General features: G+C 37.1%; 1 protein-coding gene across 3 annotated transcripts in view; it reads right to left on the bottom strand.

The window, feature by feature from the left end:
- Positions 1-930: 930 nt before the first annotated feature.
- The window catches only part of BAZ1A (bromodomain adjacent to zinc finger domain 1A), a 94,416-nt gene continuing 72,602 nt past the window's right edge, over positions 931-22,744 (bottom strand). For all 3 annotated transcript variants that reach the window (XM_086709936.1, XM_086709935.1, XM_086709937.1), the window contains 10 exons: positions 21,306-21,902; positions 19,334-19,497; positions 18,462-18,616; positions 17,205-17,353; positions 8,961-9,208; positions 8,643-8,869; positions 6,604-7,073; positions 4,005-4,147; positions 2,697-2,784; positions 931-1,938 (listed from right to left, as the gene is read on the bottom strand). In XM_086709936.1, the coding sequence (XP_086566062.1) occupies positions 1,742-1,938; positions 2,697-2,784; positions 4,005-4,147; positions 6,604-7,073; positions 8,643-8,869; positions 8,961-9,208; positions 17,205-17,353; positions 18,462-18,616; positions 19,334-19,497; positions 21,306-21,902 (2,438 nt within the window). In that variant the 3' untranslated portion in view covers positions 931-1,741. The remainder of the gene's footprint in view (positions 1,939-2,696; positions 2,785-4,004; positions 4,148-6,603; positions 7,074-8,642; positions 8,870-8,960; positions 9,209-17,204; positions 17,354-18,461; positions 18,617-19,333; positions 19,498-21,305; positions 21,903-22,744) is intronic.

Below are 22,744 nucleotides of genomic sequence, written 5' to 3'. Positions count from 1 at the left end.
ACATAAACTCAAAATAGGAGTTGGATAATGCTGTTTTCTTGGTCATGTCAACATTACATTCCCAGCCACTACTATGAATGTTATGTATGTATGTTAGCCTTGTTGCTGTGTAAAATTTCAATTACTGCAGGTATGTATGGGTGTAAGTAATGATTTCTATATCTAAGAAAATCTGGCTGGGCAGATTAAAAAGCAATGTCCTTAATTTTCACTGAGTCCGAGAAAGGCAACATATAAATTGCCAAGTCTTAAGACTGACTTTCAGACTTAACAGTTATTAGTTGGACAGAATTTTCCTTCTTAGTGTTTATTGTCTAGAAGAAAAGCACATACAAATGTTAGTTGTTATGAACATTAAAAAGTGAAGAATATTAAGTAATCAGATAATTTACTATTGAAGTGTACTTGCATTTTAGAATTCTCTCCTGAGTAAATACTGAAGTACAATTTTCTAAGAAATTTGGTTATTGGTATATGAAATGATTACAAATATATCAAAAGTTACAGTTGTGAACATATGGCAAGATTTTAGATGAGAAAACAGGATGATTCTACTGCCTTCCAAAAAGCCCTAGAGAGGACACCTGCGTTTTGCATTCTAAAAAGGACAGCTAGTCCTATGAAACTAAGGCCTCTGTATATCTTCCATCCCTAAGAAATAGCACCTCCTATTTAATTTATAAAATATTGAGTGGTGTTTCTTAACCAGGTGGGCATATTCCAAACTTTCTTTCTTCCTTTTACTGAGAATCCCTATCAGAGACTGCTGCTGTTACTCATGGGAGGTATCTTACCTCTCAAGGGTTGGGGCAGAAAAAGATGCAAATCACTGCCATAGAGACTCAGGTACAATAAAACATTAGTTCCTATGGTCTGTATGTATCACATGCAATAGTCCAATTCTGCTTTGTAAAAATTCCAGATTCCAAATACTTGAAAAACATGTATCATTTTATTTGTACACTTAAAAAAAGTTGTACATAGAAACCTGTAATACAGTTCTGTAAAACTGAAGGAACTGTCAGGGAAAAGGGAGGGGTTACCTTTTACTGATTGTTCATTAAAGAAGTTAGAGAAATAAAACAAAAACACAGTAAAATGTTTAAAAAATTAAAGAACATTTTCCAGGTACAAATTTTATAAATACAAAACAAATTCACAAATTATTTTGAATGCTAAATAAATATCTAGTTAATAAACTCAGACTTAATATCTCCAGCCAGCATTGGTACAGCACTTCAAGGATATAAAATTGGATGCATTCATGTGTAGTGTTGAAAGAATGTGCTTATTAAACATCTTAGACATATATGCTTTTTTTTCCTAGACTGTGCTATAATAGAAGATTTATCTGTATGGACAAATCTCCCTTAATACCACACTTCTAAAAAAAAAAATCAATAACAAAATAAATCACAGGTGAGAAAATATTTTCAGAGATATTGGGACACATGAATGATCTCAAAATGTACAAAAACCTCTGTAAACCAGTACTGTAACCAATACATCTATCAAACTTATTAGATACTGAACAAAACTGTAGCAAAGGCAATCTTTCCTACATTCTCCTGAGTGCTTAATATTAAAATTGAGAATATAGTGCAGGCCACACTTCAATGTGGTCAATCAGTTGTTATTGCTTTATATATATAAATATATATGTCTGCTTTAGAGCATGATTTAATGTTCCATTTTCATGAACAATGTGTCTTTCTCAAATATATCCTTCAGAAGGACAAAATTAGATTCGCGACTTCTTTGCAGCTGGTGGTGTGCTAACTTGATCCACATTCCCAGGTGCGACATGGAGTCCAAGTTTTTGAGCCTGAATGTGAAAAAATGCTTGAAGCCTAGTTCCAGCTTTTGCTTCACTTGTGTTACGAGGGTTGTACTCAAAGCAGTTCGAAAACATTAACTCAATATCATCGATAAATTCCGCTAGAAAGAAAAGAACAAATGAGATTAGAATAAAAGTACATAAATTATAAATATACATTTTGTTTGTATCACAGCTGGAAATGTCATTAAGAAAACGGAAGCCCACTTTTTTCTTTACATATTGAAGTCTCTGGGACACCTGGGTGGCTCAGTTGGTTAAGCGTCTGACTTTGGCTCAGGTCATGATCTCATGGTTTGTGAGTTTGAGCCCTGCATTGGGCTCTCTGCTGTCAGCACAGAGCCTGCTTCAGATCCTCTGTCTCCCCCCATCCCCCTGCCCCTTCCCTGCTGGTTCTATCTCAAAATAAATAAATAAAAACTTTAAAAAAGAAAGAAAGAAAAAAGAAACTGAAGCCTCTACTCCATATTGTTTTCATGTAAAAGACAAACAAATGACCTGACTCTACCCTGTTCCCCAAAAAAGAAATTGAAGCCTCTGAAACAAGGTAGTAGAACTAAAACCTAAAATTGTTGAACTATAAATGCTTTAAAATTGATTTGCTGAAACTATGCACTTATGTAATTAGGAATGTTATATAATTACATAGAACTTCTATCAAGATCAGATTCTATAAAATATCTAAAACTCATTTAATCCCTATGCATCTTTTATCTCTGTATACATAGACAAGCATTTTAGGGACCTCTTGGGATGCCATCTATACAACCACATTAATATACATCATTTAAATCACGAGAAAACAGCCTTTACCTCTTTAAACAAAAATAATTATCAGAGAAAAACATAAATTACTTACATGCTAACTTATATTCACATTTGTTCACTTTTTCACGAATTATATTTAAGGCAATGGGCTTTTTGATGATGTCATAATAGTCTGGGACCTGTAAAATAATTCAAATATATCTCCTATAGAAAATTTATCAGAGATAAGTTGTGAAAAGAAAAAGCTTGGGGCACCTGGGTGGCTCAGTCGGTTAAGTATCCAACTCCTGGCTTCAGCTCTGGTCATGGTCTTGTGATTTGTGAGACAGATAGTCTGGCGTCAGGCTCTGTGCTATCAGCTTGGGATTCTCTCTCTCTCCCTTTCTCTCTGCTAAATCCACCTCATGCATGCTGCCTCTCTCTCAAAATATATAAATAAACTTAAAAAAAAAAAAAAGGAGGGGCGCCTTAGTGGCTCAGTCAGTTGAGCATCTGACTTTGGCTCAGGTCATGATCTCACGGTTTGTGAGTTCAAGCCCCGCATTGGGCTCTGTGCTGACAGCTCGGAGCCTGGAGCCTGCTTTGGATTCTGTGTCTTCCCTCCCCCCTTCTCTGCCCCTCCCCCGCTCATGCTCTGTCTCTCTCAAAAATAAACATAAAAAATTTCTTTTTAAATAAAAAAAAAGGAGAAAAAGCTTATGATTTTGCTTGTGTGCTCTCTCTATTTCTCTCTACTGTGCCTAACACACCCTTTGTTCCATTCAAACTACCCATCATTTCCCATATTCTCATTTCTGGGTCTCCTTTTCCTAGAATGTCCTTATTCTATTTCTTACTATTGAAATCCTACTTTTCCTTAATGACCAGACCAAACAGTTCTAGTTCTTCTATAAAGAACTAATTCCTGCTATTCCCTCCCTTTGAAATGGTCAAATCAATCTCCTTTTCTTCTCCACTTCTGGAGGACCATTATAACTTCTATTACAGCACTATAACACTGCCCTATCTGCTGCAGCATATCACATTCTGCTGCAGCATATCACATACGGCCTTAAGTATATAAAGAACTCCAGCACCATCTCAAATCCCTTAGTTTAGGCCATCTCTGTTTTCTTAGGGTACCAATAACGATACTCAGTTGAATTACATCTATTCATATTCATTACACGGAAAAAAAACTTTGAGGTTATTTCAACACACTGTCATCATTCGTTGAGAATCAGTCACAGGATTAGAAAGGACTGAGAACACAATGCGCCCTAACGCCATTTTTTTCAACACAGGAACCAACGTTCCAATATGTAGTGACTAATGGGAGTTCTGACTACCTCAAAGTTGCCAAGAAGACTAAAATCAGATAATATACATGAACACATTTTATCAAATCTAATAATTTTACCTGGATTTTGGAAACGAGTTTCAAAAAAGGCCAGCTGTCATCATGCCGTACCAGTTCCACAACAAGTTGTTCAAAAGCAGACAATTCATGAACTCCTCCTTGTCGGCCTGAACTCCTTCGATTCAGTGTCATAGGAGATGATTCTAAATAAATGATTAAATTAATTTTAGGTGATGACAAAGCAAAATATTTGATCACTACAAGCTAAACAGGGTATTATAAATACACCTAAATTCAAAGAGAAAATTGCCATTCTGTATATATTGAGATAAACTAACTTACATTGGAGATATGAAAATCTGGATCAAAAATTACTATTTCCTTTTTTTATTTTTTAAAGATTTTATTTTTAAGTAATCCCTACACCCAATGTGGGACTCAAACTTACAACCCTGAGATCAAGAGTCGCATGCTCCATTGACTGAGCCAGCTAGGCACCCCCCACTATTTCCTTTTTGATCATAAAATTTCCAAATGAACATTCACTGGGAACATATTGTGTTTTTTCTTTTTCAATTTTTTAATGTTTATTTATTTTTGAGAGAGAGACAGTGCAAGCAGGGGAGGGGCAGAGAGAGAGGGAGACACAGAATCTGAAGCAGGCTCCAGGCTCTGAGCTGTCAGCACAGAGCCCGATGCAGAGCTCGAACTTGTGAACCGTGAGATGACCTGAGCCGAAGTCAGACGCCTAACTGACCGAGCCACCCAGGTGCCCCATCATTGGGAACATATTGTAACAACAGTGTAATATAAAAGAAAATTTCTAGAACTTTATATATTTATAAAGTTTATACATTTTTTAGCCTGTTTTATTAAAAATACATTTTCAACTATAATAAAATGAAAGTAAGCAATTCTCCAGTATTTCTGAAAACACACCCTTAGGAAGGTAACCTCTTCAGATCTAGCAAGTAGGCCTCTTTATAGATTACCTTGCATAAAAGAAAAGTAATTCTCAACAATGAAGTAAAAGATTATTCCTATAAGTCTTATTTTTTATATGGAGACTTTCTTAAAATGTTTTCTCATAAAATCTAAGGTGTATATAATGAAATACATTAGGAACGTATGAACTAGAGGAAAAGTGTATGAATGAGTAGAAAAGGGCAGCATAGTTCATATTATGAATTCAGGTGTTTAAATTTTCTACTTAAATGTAAATTCATACATTTTCCCCTTTGTTTGTCCTTGGAGCCAGGTCAGTAAATTCATAAATCAATTAACAACAACAAAATTTTTTTCTTAGCAGAGTTTTTTAGAATACAAATGCTTCAGGTGTACTATTTTTTCCAAGTAGCTTGAAGTTCAGAATTGGGGAAGAGCAAAACAGATAAGGGGATGGGAAAAGCTAAATTAGATCTCGGTGCCAAGTTACCTGATAGAACCCTCCCAAACCCAACAACCCGGTGACTGCACATACAGACTAATGGGTCTTCCGTTCTTTCACCAATGGATTCCTTAATCCTGTCATAGGTTTGAATAATACAATACAACCTATCTATAATTCTTCAAGGAACAGTAATGCTTTTTATGTTTAATTTTATTTTTTTGGAAATATCAAAGTTTTATTACTATGGACACTAAAGGAAGAAAAGAATAGGATTGAAGAGATAAATAAAGAGATTATATGGGATAGAGATTACTATAAAAAATGATGATCAGAATTAAAAAGACAGCTGATGATTACTCCCTAACAATATTACTCTCCCAGCTCTCCCCTGCCCCAAAATTCAGTATGCCAGATAGGAAACTTAACCAAATAACCCAATGTAGCCTGTGTAGGTTATGATGAATATATGTGTTTTAAAGTAGAAAGGGTGGAAGAGAATGAAATGTTAGAATATGTTATACCAAGACTGTTCAAATGTTGGCCAAATCTCTCCATTAGAAACAGAACACTAAAAATTTTTCACAACTATCTTGCTACACTACTAGAAAAATACTGGCAATATAATTTACCTTACTCCTCAAATGGCTAGCTGCCCCGTCAGTGAACATTATGCTTCAGGCTGGGCTGTTCCCTAGTAACTTTGTGTATCTTAGTGACAGCTTTTAAAAAATGATTCAAAGTGGGGCGCCTGGGTGGCGCAGTCAGTTAAGCGTCCGACTTCAGCCAGGTCACGATCTCGCGGTCCGTGAGTTCGAGCCCGGCGTCAGGCTCTGGGCTGATGGCTCGGAGCCTGGAGCCTGTTTCCGATTCTGTGTCTCCCTCTCCCTCTGCCCCTCCCCCGTTCATGCTCTGTCTCTCTCTGTCCCAAAAATAAACGTTGAAAAAAAAAATTAAAAAAAAAAAAAAGATTCAAAGTATCTCAACACTCCATCTTTTTTTTTTAAAAAAAATTTTTTTTAATGTTTATTTTTGAGAGAGAGAGAGAGAGACAGACAGACAGACAGACATAGAACTCAAAGCAGGCTCCAGGCTCTGAGCCGCCAGCACAGAGTCTGATGCGGGGCTCGAACTCACGAAAGCCAAGATCATGACCTGAGCTGAAGTCAGACGCTCAACCGAATGAGCCACCCAGGTACCCCACAACACTCAATCTTTCAAAATTATTCCATTTTCTTAGGTAAGAATAGTTTAAATTAGACTTCTTCATACCTGTAGATTGTCTTTTCCTTCCTCTTCTCTTGGATTCACTATCTTGGAGAGAAAGTTTTGAAGCAACACTTAGAGATCTTGACTTCTCACTTGACTTTGTGGCAATGACTCTGAAGTTAGGGAAGTTGGGACTATTTTCTGGTGTATTATTAGCACTTTTCCTGCCTCTGCGTTTTCTACGAGGACTAAGTAGTTCCACAAATACATCCGCTTGCAGTGGGCCATAACTCTGGCGAGTAGAACGACCGGCAATTCTTAAAGACTTAGTTTCTGTTGGAGGAGCAGATTTTATCTTTCTAAGGCTTCTACCAGTGGTTTTAGAGGAAACAGTTGTTTTGGGTGTACTCTGCTGACTCCTTGAAGTATATCTTCCAGGATCTTGTCGTTGGCCACGACTGGAGAAAGAAGAGCTAAGTCTCCCTCTTGTTTTAATTGGCAATCTAACTTGTGGTCTTCCTCGTTTTGGTGGGCTGTAAATATTGTTTGAAAACATAATTATTGTACAGAGAAATGATGCAATTAAGATTATTTCTATTCCCCTTGTTCTACTATTCAGCCAATGAGTTCTATATACATTTCTTTGTCTCCTTACAGTAACAGTTTTTCATCACTTTTCATTACCACTGATGCTGAGGTAACCTACAGTTTTGGCCAATGACTGCAACTAAAATAGGCCTTAAACCTATGGTTCCTGAATAGTATGTTAAGAATCTCTTTGCCATCTTCTGCTTCTTACTGTAAAATACAAAACTAGGTTCAATCTTCCATTTTATTATTATTATTATTTTTTAAGTAAACTCTAACCCCAACGTGGGGCTAGAACTCACGAACTCATGACCCCAAGATCAAGAGTCACATGCTTCAATGACTGAGCCAGCCAGGCAACTCTAGGTTCACTCTTTTAATTGCCTTTAAGCTGTAGACAAGTATCAAACAACTCCATTAAGCCTTTTTTATCCATCTCCCCATATACCTGGGCTTCCAGTTTACTTAAAATATTTCCAAGAATTTCCCATATCATCTTTATGTTAACACAAATACTGCCCTTATAATCTACCGGGGCGATAGCTCTTGCTAGTTGGAGCTATTGTTGGGGCTCTTGGGTGGCTCAGTTGGTTAAGCGTTTGATTTCAGCTGAGATCATGATCTCATGGTTCGTGGGTTCGAGCCCTGTGTCAGACTCTGTGCTGACAGCTCATGGCCTAGAGCCTGCTTTGGATTCTGTGTCTCTGTCTCTCTCTGTCCCTACCGTGCTCGTACTCTCTCTCTCTCTCTCAAAAATAAATAAACATTAAAAAAAAATTAAAAAACAAACAAACAAACAAAAACAAACAAAAACAACTTGTTTAAAATAGATGGGGCAGCTCTTTCTACTTACCCCTCCTCAGACTGGCCTTTTTGTACTTTGTCAGTTCTAAGTTGCCCTTGCTTCACATTCACTTTCCTGATTCCACATGAATGGGGTTCAAATGTTAAAAAGGGACAAATAAAGGGAGAATGCTCTAGTGCTGCCACGGCTGGAATAGCCAGGCACTTGCTAAGTTGCAGAGTACTTGGCTATATGGTAGTATATAGAAGTTGACCCCTTCTGGGTGCTAATGTGGTAGAAGTATAACAATATAATGTGCTTCTTGGCATATCTCTTTCTCTCTTTGTTCGAGTATAACTCCTTGAGAAAGCAATAGGGGCACAGGGAAGCTGCATTCATCTTTATCTCATGAATATCCTCTGGAATGCTTATTTGCTGCTTCAGGCATAAAATGAAGTAAAATCAAACTTAATGGAGGTCTGAATTAGTATTCCTGTCCAAACTTGAACTCATATTTGATTTTATGATCTGGGTAGGTTCATATAGCTACTATACTTCCTCAGGAATAATTTCAAATGCTTATAAAACTAAAGCAAGGATAACCTCAGGCCACTTATTACCCACCGGTTTTTTAAAAAGTCAAGGGCCCCAACCATTCCATTTGTATTTGCGAGGTCAAGACACTGTGTGAATAAAACTCACAAACTCTCATTTTATTGCATGGACTTACCTGACTTCTTCCTCTTCCTGTGAGTCATCTTCATCTTGTTCTACCTCATATTCTTCCTCCTCACTTTGACCCTCTTCATCATCATCATCAACTTCATCATCCTCACCTCCCATACTGTCTTCCATCTCTTCATCACTCTCCAAGGATGGTCTCTGTCTAGAGGAGAGTCTTCTGGAACGTTGCTTTGGCCGACACTCTGGACAAAACCAATCTCCTTCAGGCACAGTCTGACAAATCACAGAAATGATCATTAATCATCTATCACTCAAAACCTCAATCACTCAATTTAATCTAAGAAGTAGAAGAAGGGAAAAATACCTTTAGCTTTGGCCGAACACAGTAGGTATGATGACCCCGATCACAGCCATCACAAAGCACCATGTTTTCAGCATCACCCTTCTTTCGGCATATCTTGCAACGAGCATTCAGTATAGATTTAGACCATATCACACTACGATCCAAGGTGGAGAGATGAAGAAAGACTTGGGATAGACTAGCAGAAGCAAGGAGAGACTCTCTCCAACGGTCCAGGACTGTTTTATAAGAACGTCCACTGTCACTGGCATCTTAAAAGAAAAGGTAAAATGATTAAAGTTTCTAGGCAAACCTTAGACATCTCCTAGAACTATTTTCTTAGTAGTTTAAACAGATTTGATTTTAAAGTTTTTCTAATACTTAACAAAAAGATGTTAATATTAAAAAGAAAACTTCATGTTAAAGAAAATAGTTGCTGAGCCGTATCTTGTTTATGACATAAGGAATTATTTAAAGCCATATATCAAATGCTTGAAGATTTCAATAGTTAAAAGAGAAAAATAACTTAGGCAATGTGTTCTCAATCTAGTCTTTGTTACCAAATCTTGACCTAATTTAGAGGACTGGCTAAATATGATTACAAGTCAGTGACTATTCATTTGAATCAAGAATATTACTTCTTCTTTTCGGATAAAAGATGGACTTCTCTCTAAGTATCAATCATATGAGGTTTCTTTTGGGGCTGATGAAAATTTTCTGAGATTAGATCATGGGGAATGGCTGCTGAATTATACACTTTTTAAAAGGATGAATTTTACATATGTGAATTATATCTTAATAAAGCTATTATTAAAAATATCAATTCTGTACAAATGCCAACTCTGTTATCTTCTATATCTAGGAAAATACATATTTTTTATGTTTATTTATTTTTGACAGTGAGACACAACATGAGCAGTGGGCAGAGAGAGAAGGAGACAGAGGATCCAAAGCGGGCTTTGCATTGACAGCTGAGAGCCTGATGCGGGGCTTGAACTCATGAACCATGAGAGCATGACCTAAGCTGAAACTGGTCACTCAACCAACTGACCCACCTAGGCGCCCCTCTAAGAAAATAATTTTTAAATGAGGTAAATAAAAAATGCTAACACCCCATCTCCCAAAAGAACTTTCAGCACCAATATTTATATAGAAACATTTGGAACTTTCTGTCATTAATAACATCATTCCTTTATCTTCTGGACTAAAAAATTTATTAAGTGTCATTTCATTAGATGCCATTAGTCTAGTCAGTCTATCATTTTACATCGGTATGTGATTTCCATCTTCAATTATTGCTGGAGCACCTGGGTGGCTCAGTCGGTTTGTGCTCAGGTCATGATTTCACGGTTTGTGAGTTCAAGCCTTGCCACAGGCTTGCTGCTGTCAGCGCAGAGCCCGCTTCAGATCTTCTGCCCTCCCTGTCCCCGCCCCCGCCTCTCCTGGCACATGATCTCTCTCAAAACAAAACATTAAAAAAAATAAGCTTCAATTATTGCTACCACCTTAATTTTCCTAAGATATACTTAATTATGAAGGGACTACCACATAATGTCAAAATTCTACAAGATATATAAGACTCCATACATACTTTGTTCCTATTGTACCATATTTCCTACTATTATCTTAAAAAAAAAAAAAAAGTCCTCCTGGGCCATAACATAATGCTTAAAAGAATGTGAGCTCTGCATGGGGCGCCTGGGTGGCTCAGTCGGTTGAGCGTCAGGCTTCGGCTCAGGTCATGATCTCACAGTTTGTGAGTTTGAGCCCCGCGTCAGGCTCTGTGCTGACAGCTCAGAGCCTGGAACCTGTTTCAGATTCTGTGTCTCCCTCTCTCTCTGCTCCTTGCCTGCTCATGCTCTCTCTTTTTCTCTCTCTCTCAAAAATAAATAAAAATTTAAAAAAAAATTTTTTAAGAATGTGAGCTCTGGAGTCAGTCTGCCTTGAGGTGAGTACTAGCTCCCCTATGTGAGCTTGGGCAAATTACTTAACCTCTCTGTGCTTAGGTTCTTCAAGAGTAATATGTGGATACTATCCACCTCTGAGAACTGGTGGGAAGATTAAGTGGGATAATGTACATAAGAAAAATAAAATGCCTGTCATGCATAAGTAAATGCTGTTAATATTATCATTATTTCTGAATTATACTGTTCCTCCTATGCACAACAATTTAGAAGATGACACAAGTGTGTTCTATGGTCCCTACCTTTAGGAATTAGGAAACTTTTTATACAGCTGGGAGAGTGAAGATATACACGAGGAGCTGAAATCATAAAGGAACAGACCTGCCAAACACTAGTGAGTCTTGAGCTCTTGTTTGACTGTTAGGGTGAGAGAGACAGGACATGGAATCAAGGGCTCACCCAATGTGTTGAATCCTTTCTGAAAAGCTAGGACACCATAAGGCTATACCTTTAAGTGTAAGGGTGGAAAAGGGTACCATGCAGAAAGAAAGATGTAGCAAGGAAATCTGCTCATTTGGGCCTTGGTGTTGGGTGGAAAGGGAAAATAAATCTACCACGAGAATATGTAACTATAAGCAATGCCTTAAAACAGTTTAAAACCTGAAAAAAACAAATTTTTTAAAGGGGTTTTAGGTTGGTAGTGACCTCAGGTGAATGGCAGAAACAAGTACAAATCTTTGCACATTCTCTCTGAAGAAATTTCCATGGATCAAGTTCTGAGAAATGAGAGTTTCGTCAAAACCCATAATGCACATGTGGAAACAAAACGTTACAAGCAAGAGCCCACAGAATCTGACCAAGAAAGACCTGAGATATCAGAATTAGACACAGAATATAACAAAATAACTATTTTAATATGTTTTAAGAAATAAACGTTTGAAAATATAACCAAGGAGTTTGAAAATAATCAGAACCTCCAAAAATAAGAGATTAACAGCTCAATGGGAGAGGGAAAAAAATGAATGGGTCAAACGGCTCTTCAGGCAAAGCTAAAGAGAAATATTAGCCAAGTGGGAAATGCAATAATACAGTCTTTGTTTTATTTCTACCCTCTCATTTTGTGTTTTCTATTTACCTTGGTTTTTTGATGTAAGGCTTCATGAAAAGTTCTGGCCTAAGCAGAACCTCTAAGGAAGGAGGCAACAAAAATTGTTAGTTCAAAGATCTTGAAGAAATCTTTCTGGGTAAATCAGAGGACATTCTTATTGTTAAGTGTAAGAAATAAGTTTGCATAGGCCAATGTGGAAGAGTGGAAGAAAAAGACAAATTGTGAAGAAACTTTGGAATTTTGGAAGTCTGTTTGATTGTTAAACTCAAAGGTTGGTGACACATTATGGGTTTTTTTTTTTTTTTCAACGTTTATTTATTTTTGGGACAGAGAGAGACAGAGCATGAATGGGGGAGGGGCAGAGAGAGAGGGAGACACAGAATCGGAAACAGGCTCCAGGCTCTGAGCCATCAGCCCAGAGCCCGACGCGGGGCTCGAACTCACGGACCGCGAGATCGTGACCTGGCTGAAGTCGGACGCTTAACCGACTGCGCCACCCAGGCGCCCCACATTATGGGTTTTGATCAAAGATGTGCTTTAATAAAATTAAACCAGTGGTAGGTAGCTCAAGGTCCAATTTTTATCCCATCTACTTTTAAATATTCTATTTTTTCTTTTTAAAAGTTTATTCTCATTTATTTTGAGAGAGACAGAGAGAGCAAATGGGGGAGGTGGAGAGAGAGAGAGAGAGAGAGAGAGAGAGAGAGAGAGAGAGAGAGAACCCCAGCAGAGCCCAACGGGGGGCTCGAACCCACGAACTGAAGATCATGACCTGAGCCGAAATCAAGAGTTGGATGCTTAACCTACTGAGCCACCCAGGTGCCCCTTACCGACTGAGCCACCAGGTGCCCCTTAAATATTCTAAATACAAAAGGATGTCCATGTTTTTCTACTTTTATATAGTATCAATAAGGATAAAAAGTATATATAATTGATTCCATTTTTTGGTTTATTTTCTTGCTTCTTCTCCTGATTATAAAACTCTCAAGGGGAGATAGATCTTCTCTTTTATCTTCCATCATGCCAGCATAAGTTCCTCAAGAAATTACTAATTAAAAGTATGTTACTAATATGAAATAATGGTAGAGTCATACGATCAAATATTACACTGGGAGATTTCTTACTATTAACTGCCACATACAGTAATTCATGTGACCAAGCTATGTAGGTTTCTCCAGGGGATAAAACACAAAAAACTCCCACCTTCTAGTAAAAAAAAAAAAAAAAAAATTCTATAAATAAATACCATATGCAAAATAAATAAACATACCTTGCATTACTGTTCATCGTTTTCACAGATAAGTAAGTATACTAAAACTCACCAATGTCAACTTTTTATATACCACTTTTTAAAAAATGTTTTTTCTTTTTGAGAGAGAGAGACAGAGAGATAGCGCACAAGCGGGGGAGGTACAGAGAGAGAGTGGGGCAGAGGATCGGAAGTGGGCTCCAGGCTGACAGCAGAGAGCTCAACTCAGGGCTCAAACTCACGAACCGTGAGATTACGACCTAAGCAGAAGTCAGATACTCAACTGATTGAGCCACCCTATATTATCAGTTTTTAAGTTTCATTATCTGAGGTATGAAATGTAGAAAGGAAAATGCTAGGAAGAGGATATTGTTTTATAAGCTTATCCCCAACCCCACTCCTTTCCAAAAAAATTAAACCCACGGTTTTCCTTCAAAAGCTAAATATTCAAACCAGTGCTCAGCAACATAGAAAGTAAATTCATAATTCTTTAAAAAGACAAAATTCTTTAAAAAGTTAAAAATTTACCATCTCTCACACTAGATTGATCTTCCTCTTTTTCTTGTCCTTTTTTTTAAATCTCCCTTTTGATCTTTATTAATTTCTGTGTTACCTAATTCCAAACTGATAAAGTTAGTTTGAGGATTTTTTTCATAGCTTACGGGTGATGACTTTATGAAGTAATGACTTTATTTTTTTTTTATTTTTTATTTTTTTTTAAATTTTTTTTTTCAACGTTTATTTATTTTGGGGACAGAGAGAGACAGAGCATGAACGGGGGAGGGGCAGAGAGAGAGGGAGACACAGAATCGGAAACAGGCTCCAGGCTCTGAGCCATCAGCCCAGAGCCTGACGTGGGGCTCGAACTCACGGACCGCGAGATCGTGACCTGGCTGAAGTCGGACGCTTAACCGACTGCGCCACCCAGGCACCCCTGAAGTAATGACTTTATAAGGGATGAAATTACCAATCTGAACAAACAATTCTCACATATCTTACCTAAAATAATTCAAATATGAGTATCTTCCTCAAGTTAAAAAAGCCTAGTTTTATTAATGTGTTTAATTAGAATAAAAGGGACATACTAAGGAAAGTGGAACAAGAGTAGAATTTTTATTTCTTATTTGCTTCCTCAAGAAACTGAAATAATCTTTGAAGCTAAACTGGGAAAATTCCTACCACAATTAATTTACTATGTTGAAAAATAATCACAAGCATGGAGAATTTTAATATATATGCTATCTCAAACATTCATAAAGTGGAACCCCCATTTCTCTCCCACATTAAGGTATACTTGATTACCTTGATCTGATGTTTAGATTACCTTAGGGGCACCTGGGTGGCTCAGTCAGTTGGGCGTCCGGCTTTGGCCCAGGTCATGATCTTGTGGTTTGTGAATTCGAGCCCTGGGTCTGGCTCTGTGCTGATAGCTCAGAGCCTGAAGCGTGCTTTGGATTCTGTGTCTCCCTCTCTCTCTGCCCCTCCCCATTCGTGCTCTGTCTGTCTCTCTCTCAAAAATAAATAAACATTAAAAAAAAAAAAAGATTATCTTAAAAACCCAGAGACAGCTCTATCTCTTGTTGTCCCATTCAAAACAGACCCTCCAAAAGCTTAAATATAATATAAAAAGCTACAGACACCAATTATTCTATTAATTTTTTTAATGTTTATTTACTTTTGAGAGAAAGAGACAGAGCATGAGGGGGAGAGGGACCGAGAGAGAGGGAGACACAGAATTGGAAGCAGGCTCCAGGCTCTAGCTGTCAGCACAGAGCCCGATGCGGAGCTCGAACTCACAAACCGTGAGATCATGACCTGAGCTGAAGTCAGACACTCAACTGACTGAGCCACCCAGGTGCCCCTCTATTAATTTTTTATGTGGCAGCAATGGTAGATGATAATATCCATATTATAAATGATTAACATCTAACTTTGATCAATATTTACCACTAAAGTAAGTTAAACTTTTGTTTCACCTATTTTTTAAGACTTCAAATTGAAATTGCTCCTTTTTATCTGTTAGGATGAAATGAATGTTCCAACACTGCTATATACAAACCAGCATAAAGAACACTATAGCTCTCAGCTCTCATATAACCTACTAGATATTAGTTGCAACATTCTCCAGTGTTAACTTTTCCCCTTTGTCTAAGTTTTTAAAAAGATGTACTGATGAAAATATGGACACACTAAGCAATTTGATTTTTTTCCCTTGAATTTATAAACAACTTTAATTGATGGCAATTTCAGAAATGGAAAAAGCTGAATTGCATCTTATCTCTTTTGGAATCATGGGATTAATGAGTAGTAGTGATATATTTCTAAGAGCTACATAGTTTACAAATAACTGTCAATTGAAATTTTAATTGAAGTAATTGTAGATTCACATGTGCTTGTACGAAATCTCTTGTACATGTAATTCAATTTAGACACAGAAAATATTAAGAAATATTGAAGACTGGGAAGTAAGAGTGACATAGCAAATACAAACTAATATTTTTGTGAGCTTTGATCACATGTATTTATTTCTACAACTGCTACTTTCCAATCTGAAAAGTGGTTATTAAGCTCACGGTGGAATTATCAATTTATAAAAAATATGAATAGGCTTATTAGAACAATGAGATACTGGCCATAAACTCTTCAATTTTAAAACAGACATTTAAAAAATATATTCACATTCTGATAGCACCATATATTTATGAAAATTTTGTTCTTAATATTCAACAATATTCACGTAATTTAAAAAGGATTTGGGCGTCTGGGTGGCTCAGTCGGTTAAGCATCCGACTTTGGCTTAGGTCATCATCTTACAGTTTGCATGTTCGAGCCCTGCATTGGGCTCTGTGCTGAGAGCTTGGAGCTTGGAGCCTGGAGCCTGGAGCCTGCTTCTGCTTCTGTGTTTCCCTCTCCCTCTGCTCCTCCCCTACTCATGCTCTGTCTCTCTCTGTCTCTCAAAAATAGTATTAAAATTTTTTAAAAATGATTTTAGTCTATTCAAGTTGCTTTTTCTTTTTTTTTTTTTAATTTTTTTTTTTCAACATTTATTTATTTTTGGGACAGAGAGAGACAGAGCATGAACGGGGGAGGGGCAGAGAGAGAGGGAGACACAGAATCGGAAACAGGCTCCAGGCTCTGAGCCATCAGCCCGGAGCCCGACGCGGGGCTCGAACTCCCGGACCGCGAGATCGTGACCTGGCTGAAGTCGGACGCTTAACCGACTGCGCCACCCAGGCGCCCCTCAAGTTGCTTTTTCAATATGAGACCAAAAAGATATGGCTTTAAAAACTGTTTCTTCTTGCACCCCACTACTGAGATACAAACTATCTTGAATATGATGAGCTATAAATTAATTTAACATTAACCATAGGGAAGTAGAGGCAGTTACGACATGAAAATTGATTTGGAACTTGAAACACACATTTTCCCAAAGACATAGTGATTATATTCCTAGCTTAGTCCCTAAAAGCATATTAATTTAATAAACTGCTAAAACATGATCCAGATAGTATTATTTCTATCATCCTAGCCATAAATTATAGAGAATTTCCTCATTTGTATTTAACACTTGGTATTTCTGATTTAGTGCTTCTTATACAGTGCTCAGGTTAGTGACCCACACTGTTAAACCATACCCCCAGTGGTGGAGATTTAAGTAGCTTCTTTGGGATTCTGTTTTAAATAACAAGAGAAATACTTATCTACAACTTTTGATCATTCAGGATCTGGCTAGTCACAGGTTTTGGTAATCTTTCTTCTGATGAAACTTACACACAAAATAAAGGATTAACAGATACACTTAAATAGACAGTCATTAAAGATCAGTATCTACAATAAAAAGTACTTTAGCATTATTTAAAAAAATCTCAGGCTTTTAAGTGAAAATATAATCTCAAGCTTTTCCAATTAGCCAATTTTATTGTGTCAGCCCATAAATTTCTATTAAGAGGCAATTTCAAAATCATTTAAAATATAAATAATATTTTCAAGTAAAAATTGATACTTACCAAGTGGAGCTTTGAGAAAACGCCGCTCAATGCCCTGCTCTATCTGAAAAAGTGCCATTGCCAGATAATGAACCACATTGCTTACTGACTGTGGTGTGCTTGCATTAGTTGAGACAGTACTTGGAGTTTCTGTTTTTATGCCCAAAAGTCTAGAATGAAAACATGGAAGAGTTTATGGTACTTAAAAACACTGTTAGGTAAGACTTGAGTCTAACTCCTTCAAATGCTTACTCACACCTGTGTAAGAAATAGTTTCCCCAATCTCAAGGGAGATCACATAAGCTAGCAGGAAAGGGAGATAAATACATGAATCAAGAGCTTAACTAAATACCAAGTCCTTTAAGGTCAGAAGGGCAAATATTTGGAGGAGGAAAGGTGGATGAGACACGGGTTAGGGTAAAGGATTTAGGGAGATGACCCAGTGGTGGGCCTTAAGGATAAGCAGACCAGGCAGCTTCTATTTCTCTTGCTTCACCTTTTACTGGGTGGGATACTTACAGCTGCCTCCTGAATAGTTTCTTAGCCATCAATCTTATTCCCTTTGCAATAAATCTCCATGCCGCAGCTAAAATGATCATTTACACGTACAAACCTATTCGCTCAAAGCCTTTAGTACTATATCTTCCCTCCCAGTACATCTTCCCCACCTTTAGGTCTCAGGTTCTTGGTCACTTCCTCTGTCACTTCCTGTGCTGTCTTCCTTGATCTACAAAGACAAGTAGCCCTCCTATGTACTACATTTGCACTGGGTATCTGCTTCTACCAGAACTCTTATCCTGTTTCATAGCTGCTAGCTTAATGTCTCTTTTCCATTTCCTTCTAAATAAACTCCTTAAGGAGAGTTATCCAAAAAGAACTCTGAAAAAGTCAAAGCATCTATCTACAGATCTACAGATACAGATTCTGTTTAATAATTCAAATAATATTTAAGCCCAACACAATTTACTAAGATATCCTATAGAAAAATGGACAATATAAAATTACTTTCTGAAATTAATAAAAGCCTAGGCTCAAAGACTTTTTATTTTAAACTTGAGCAAGTATCATTATCCTAACAAGCTGCCTTTTGTCTGCACTAGCACAAAGTGGAGTAAAAGAGAGTTTGTGGTTGAGGAAAATTATTTCAGTGGTTACAAGTATTAAAAGTCCTCATGGTAAGATTTTAAAACAATTTTTTGAAGAAAAAAACATTTACTAAAAAGAACCATATAGAGTGGCAAGAAAAAGTGAGTTACTTTAGAAAAATCATTTTTATACCTGTCTTTTACTATGACCTTTGCTTGCTCATCAATTTCCATCTCTTCTATACCTTCATTCACAGTTTTAATGATCCCATTTTCCTTGTTTTCCTCACTTAACAGCTCATATCGTCCACTCTCTAATGCCGATCTCCAGATATGTCGATCTGTAACCTGTAACAAAACCCAGGTTTACCAACATGGGAAAATGGCATATGTTGTTCCTAAGAAGTATGAGGTTCAATGTACATATGAAAAATTCATGAATATTCTAGAAAAGATTGTAAATCAAAAAGGGATCTAAAAATAAGGTTACTAAGTGGCCAAAATGGAATTCATATCATTTATAGATGGAAGCTTTAGTACCTCACTTTTTATATAGGGAAATCATAAACAATTCTGAGATTGGTCACCTGACAGTAGCAAAAAAGTGACAGATGATAGCAAAGGAATGAACAGAACACACATATCAAGCATGAATTACTTACAGATTTTAAAAAGGTAACAAAGAAACCAATAAACAAACCAGACTCAGCAGAGCAGGCAGGAGCTAGTCAAGGAAGAAGAAAATATCCTTACACATTTTAACATCTCAGATGAAAATACTGCAAAACAGTTATTTTAAACATACTAAAAATTACTATTAAAAAGGTCAATTATGTTCATTAAATTCTGTTTACGAAAGCAGATAGCCATTTGGTACATTTAAGAAAGATTTCTATTCATATATTAGTATTTTGATAGAGGGGAACTAGCTTAGTTTTCATAAAAAATATTATCACTCCCATGTATTTATTCAAAACACACATGCCTTGCCTGTATCAAATAAGTTAACAAAAATGACGAAAACTTTGGTAATTAGGCAAACTAAAAATGGGACCAGGTACTAACCTTGATTGCTCCTAATGTTCCTTGGTAGATTCTGTCTTCAATATCCAAAAGAAAATCTCTCAGCCTCAATTCAAGCTGTCTTTCCGCAGACATCTGAGATGAATCATATGCAGTGGAAGATCTTCCCCGACTATAGGTAGGTTTGCTATCAGTTTGAGGTTTGTCTGAAATAGTTACCAATACCTTTATTATGATTTTCTTATTAAAAACACAATTTTCCCAATGTGACAGTTATGATCATGAGATAATGGATTTATAAAAACACTTAGTAAATTCTAAAGTACAAAAGGGGGGGGGGCAGAAATGTTTGCACATCAGATATCTGATGAGGAACTTGTGTCTAAAATATATGAAGAACTCTTACAACTCAATAAAAAGACAACCTAGGGGAGCCTGGGTGGCTCAGTCGGTTAAGTGGCCGATTTCGGCTCAGGTCACGATCTCGCGGTCCGTGAGTTCGAGCCCCGCGTCAGGCTCTGTGCTGACAGCTCAGAGCCTGGAGCCTGTTTCAGATTCTGTGTCTCCCTCTCTCTGACCCTCCCCTGTTCATGCTCTGTCTCTCCCTGTCTCAAAAATAAATAAAAACGTTAAAAAAAAAAAAAAAGACAACCTAATAAAAAGAATGGGCAATAGGGATTTGAATAGACTTTTCTTTAAGGAAGATATACAAATGGTCAATTAAGACCATGAAAGGATGCTCAACATTACTGGTCTTAAGGAAATACACACCAAAACCACAATCAAGTACTACTTCATACCTCTAAAATGGTTAGAATCTAAAAGTCAGATAGTAACAAGAGTTGACACGAACGTGGAAAAAATTTAACCCTCATACACTGTTGGCAGAAATATATAATGGTGCAGCTGCTTTGGAAAACAGTATGGCAGTTCCTCAATGATTAAACAGAATTACCATATGACCCAATAATTGCACTCTTAGATATACACTCAAGAGAAATAAAAACATATGTCGACATAAAAACTTGCACACAAACATTTACAGCAGCATTATTCATAACAGCCAAAATGTGGAAAAAACAGAAACATCCATCAACTAACAGTTAAGTAAAATGTGGTGTTTACCTACATAATGAAACATCATTTGGTTATGAGAAGGTATGAAGTACTGACACATGCTACTACTTGGATGCACCTTGAAAACATTGTGCTAAGTGAAAGAAGCCAGTTACAAAAAACCATATATAGTATATATATGATACCATTCATATAAGATGTTCAGACAGGGAAATTTCCAGACAAGGAAAACAAATATGGGGTTTCTTTTTGAAGTGATAAAAATGTTCAAAAATTGACTGTGTGATGGTTGCACATCTGTGAATATTAATGAAAACCACTGACTGTACACTTGACATGAGTGAACTGCATAGCATATGAACTAATCTCAATAAAGCTGTTAAAGAATTGTGATCTGAAGTTTTTAATTCTGAAGAGAACTAAAGTAGACATGACAGTATGCCCCTAAATTTAGGAGTTCTTTACCTAGAGAAACTCAGTAATATGAAAACGCCAAAAACGCCTTATTACCTTCTTTTACCTGTTATCAATGAACCAGCCATCGTATGTTGCTACCCTATCTGCCCTTGCAGCCAATCTCCAAAGGTGTGATCACTAATGGAAACTGTCCCTGGGACCCTCAGCCAAAACCCCTAGTGAATGAACTATCATGTCTATTGTCTAAAACTAATGGCAACCTTAGTGCCTTGGGTATTCAGAGTCTACTGATCAGGGAATGGGACTGGGAAGAATATGAATCTCCCTATACGGCCATTCCTCATAATCTAAACGGAACCCAGTGAAATCTTGTCTAACTGGAAAACATTCTCTAACTTGCCAACTTTCATGGTCCAAATGAAAGAGAAGACAGAAGATGTTCTAATAGCTTGACAGATGTTTAATCCTGAACCAGAGATTATGGGGAGAGAAAAAGAAATAGTTTTCAATGAAAATTTACCTGAAAAATGAAATTTCTCTTCAGAAAAATGGGCTAGCTGTGCACATATTCTGCTTTTCTCTTGCAACAAAGTTTCTTTTAAGGCACTTTCTCTATGTCCTCTAGAATTTAGAGCTTCAATAAGCTGGTCTAGCTGTTCACAAGAACTGTAAAAGCACCACCGATTCGGCTTATGCACTGGTTTTGGCAGCTGCACAGAATCATCACATGGACCTTGGTCAATGTTGGAGGTAGATTCAGACATCAAAGACTCTCCAGTTTTAGTGGATACCTGAGGATCCTGAGACTGTACATTATTCTGAAATGATGAAGGTCTAGGCAACAGCATGTCTTCAGTGAGACCAGAATAATCCTCTTCAATAAATAATCCAGGAATAGAAGGGAAAATCCAATATCGCCTATACATGCGGTCTCGGCCCAAGGGAAAGATATTGGTACACGCTATGGCACTTTGGATTTTTTCCAAGAGCTCTTTCTCTTTTCGTTCATGTTCCTGTTTTAAAGCTGCTTCTTCATCAGCAGTAAGAGGCTCTCTCGTTACACAGTTGACTTCTTCCTGTCTTGTAAATTCTTTAAACCCATTTTGTCCCCTTTTCCCTATAATTGAAACATTTGATCATCATCACATTTTAAATTTTCATCAGAAAAATATACAAAGCCATCCCAAGTTACTATGTATTATGGACCAAACCGAATGCCCAACAAATTCATAGGTTGAAATCCTAAACCCCAATGTAACTATATTTGGAGACAGGGCCCTTAAGGAGGTAATTAAGGTTAAATGAGTCCAGAGAGCGGGACCCTAATTCAGGACTGGGGTACTTATAAGAGGAGAAAAGAAAGAAACCACAGTGCTCACTCACTTCACTTCTGGGCACAGAAGACAAGTCATGTGAGGACACATGACAAGGTGCAATAGCAAGCTGAGAGAGGCCTCACCAGAAACCAACCCTGCTTGTACCTTGATCTTGGACTTCCAGCCTCCAGAACTGTGAGAAAATTAATTTCTGTTGTTTAAGCCACCCAGTCTGCGATATTATATTATGGCAGACGAACAGACTAATACTCTATGCTGATAAGAAACTGGACTTACTTACAATACAAGAGTCACACAAAAAAACTGTAATCTCACACTGGAGAGTGAGGCAGAATCTGTTATGCTGCAACATAGTTCTTTCTTTAAGGCAGGAGTCAGTAAACTAGTTTTATAAAGGTCTAGCTAGTAAATATTTTTAGGTTTTGTGGGCCATATGGTTTCTGCTCACAGCTGCTCAACTGTGCCATTGTAGCATGAAAGCAGCCACAGACAATATGTAAATGAACAAGAATGACTGTGTTCAATTAAAACTATGGTCACTGAAATCTGAATTTCATTTAATTTTCATATCACAAAGTATCATTCTTCCTTCCCCAACTACTTAAAAATATAAAAAACCATT

This window comes from Puma concolor, chromosome B3 (genome assembly GCF_028749965.1).
Source record: "Puma concolor isolate L17-30 chromosome B3, mPumCon1.1.hap2, whole genome shotgun sequence".
Taxonomy (NCBI): Eukaryota; Metazoa; Chordata; class Mammalia; order Carnivora; family Felidae; genus Puma; species Puma concolor.
Note: the sequence above shows the minus strand (reverse complement) of the source record. Positions and strands in the feature narration are given on the sequence as shown.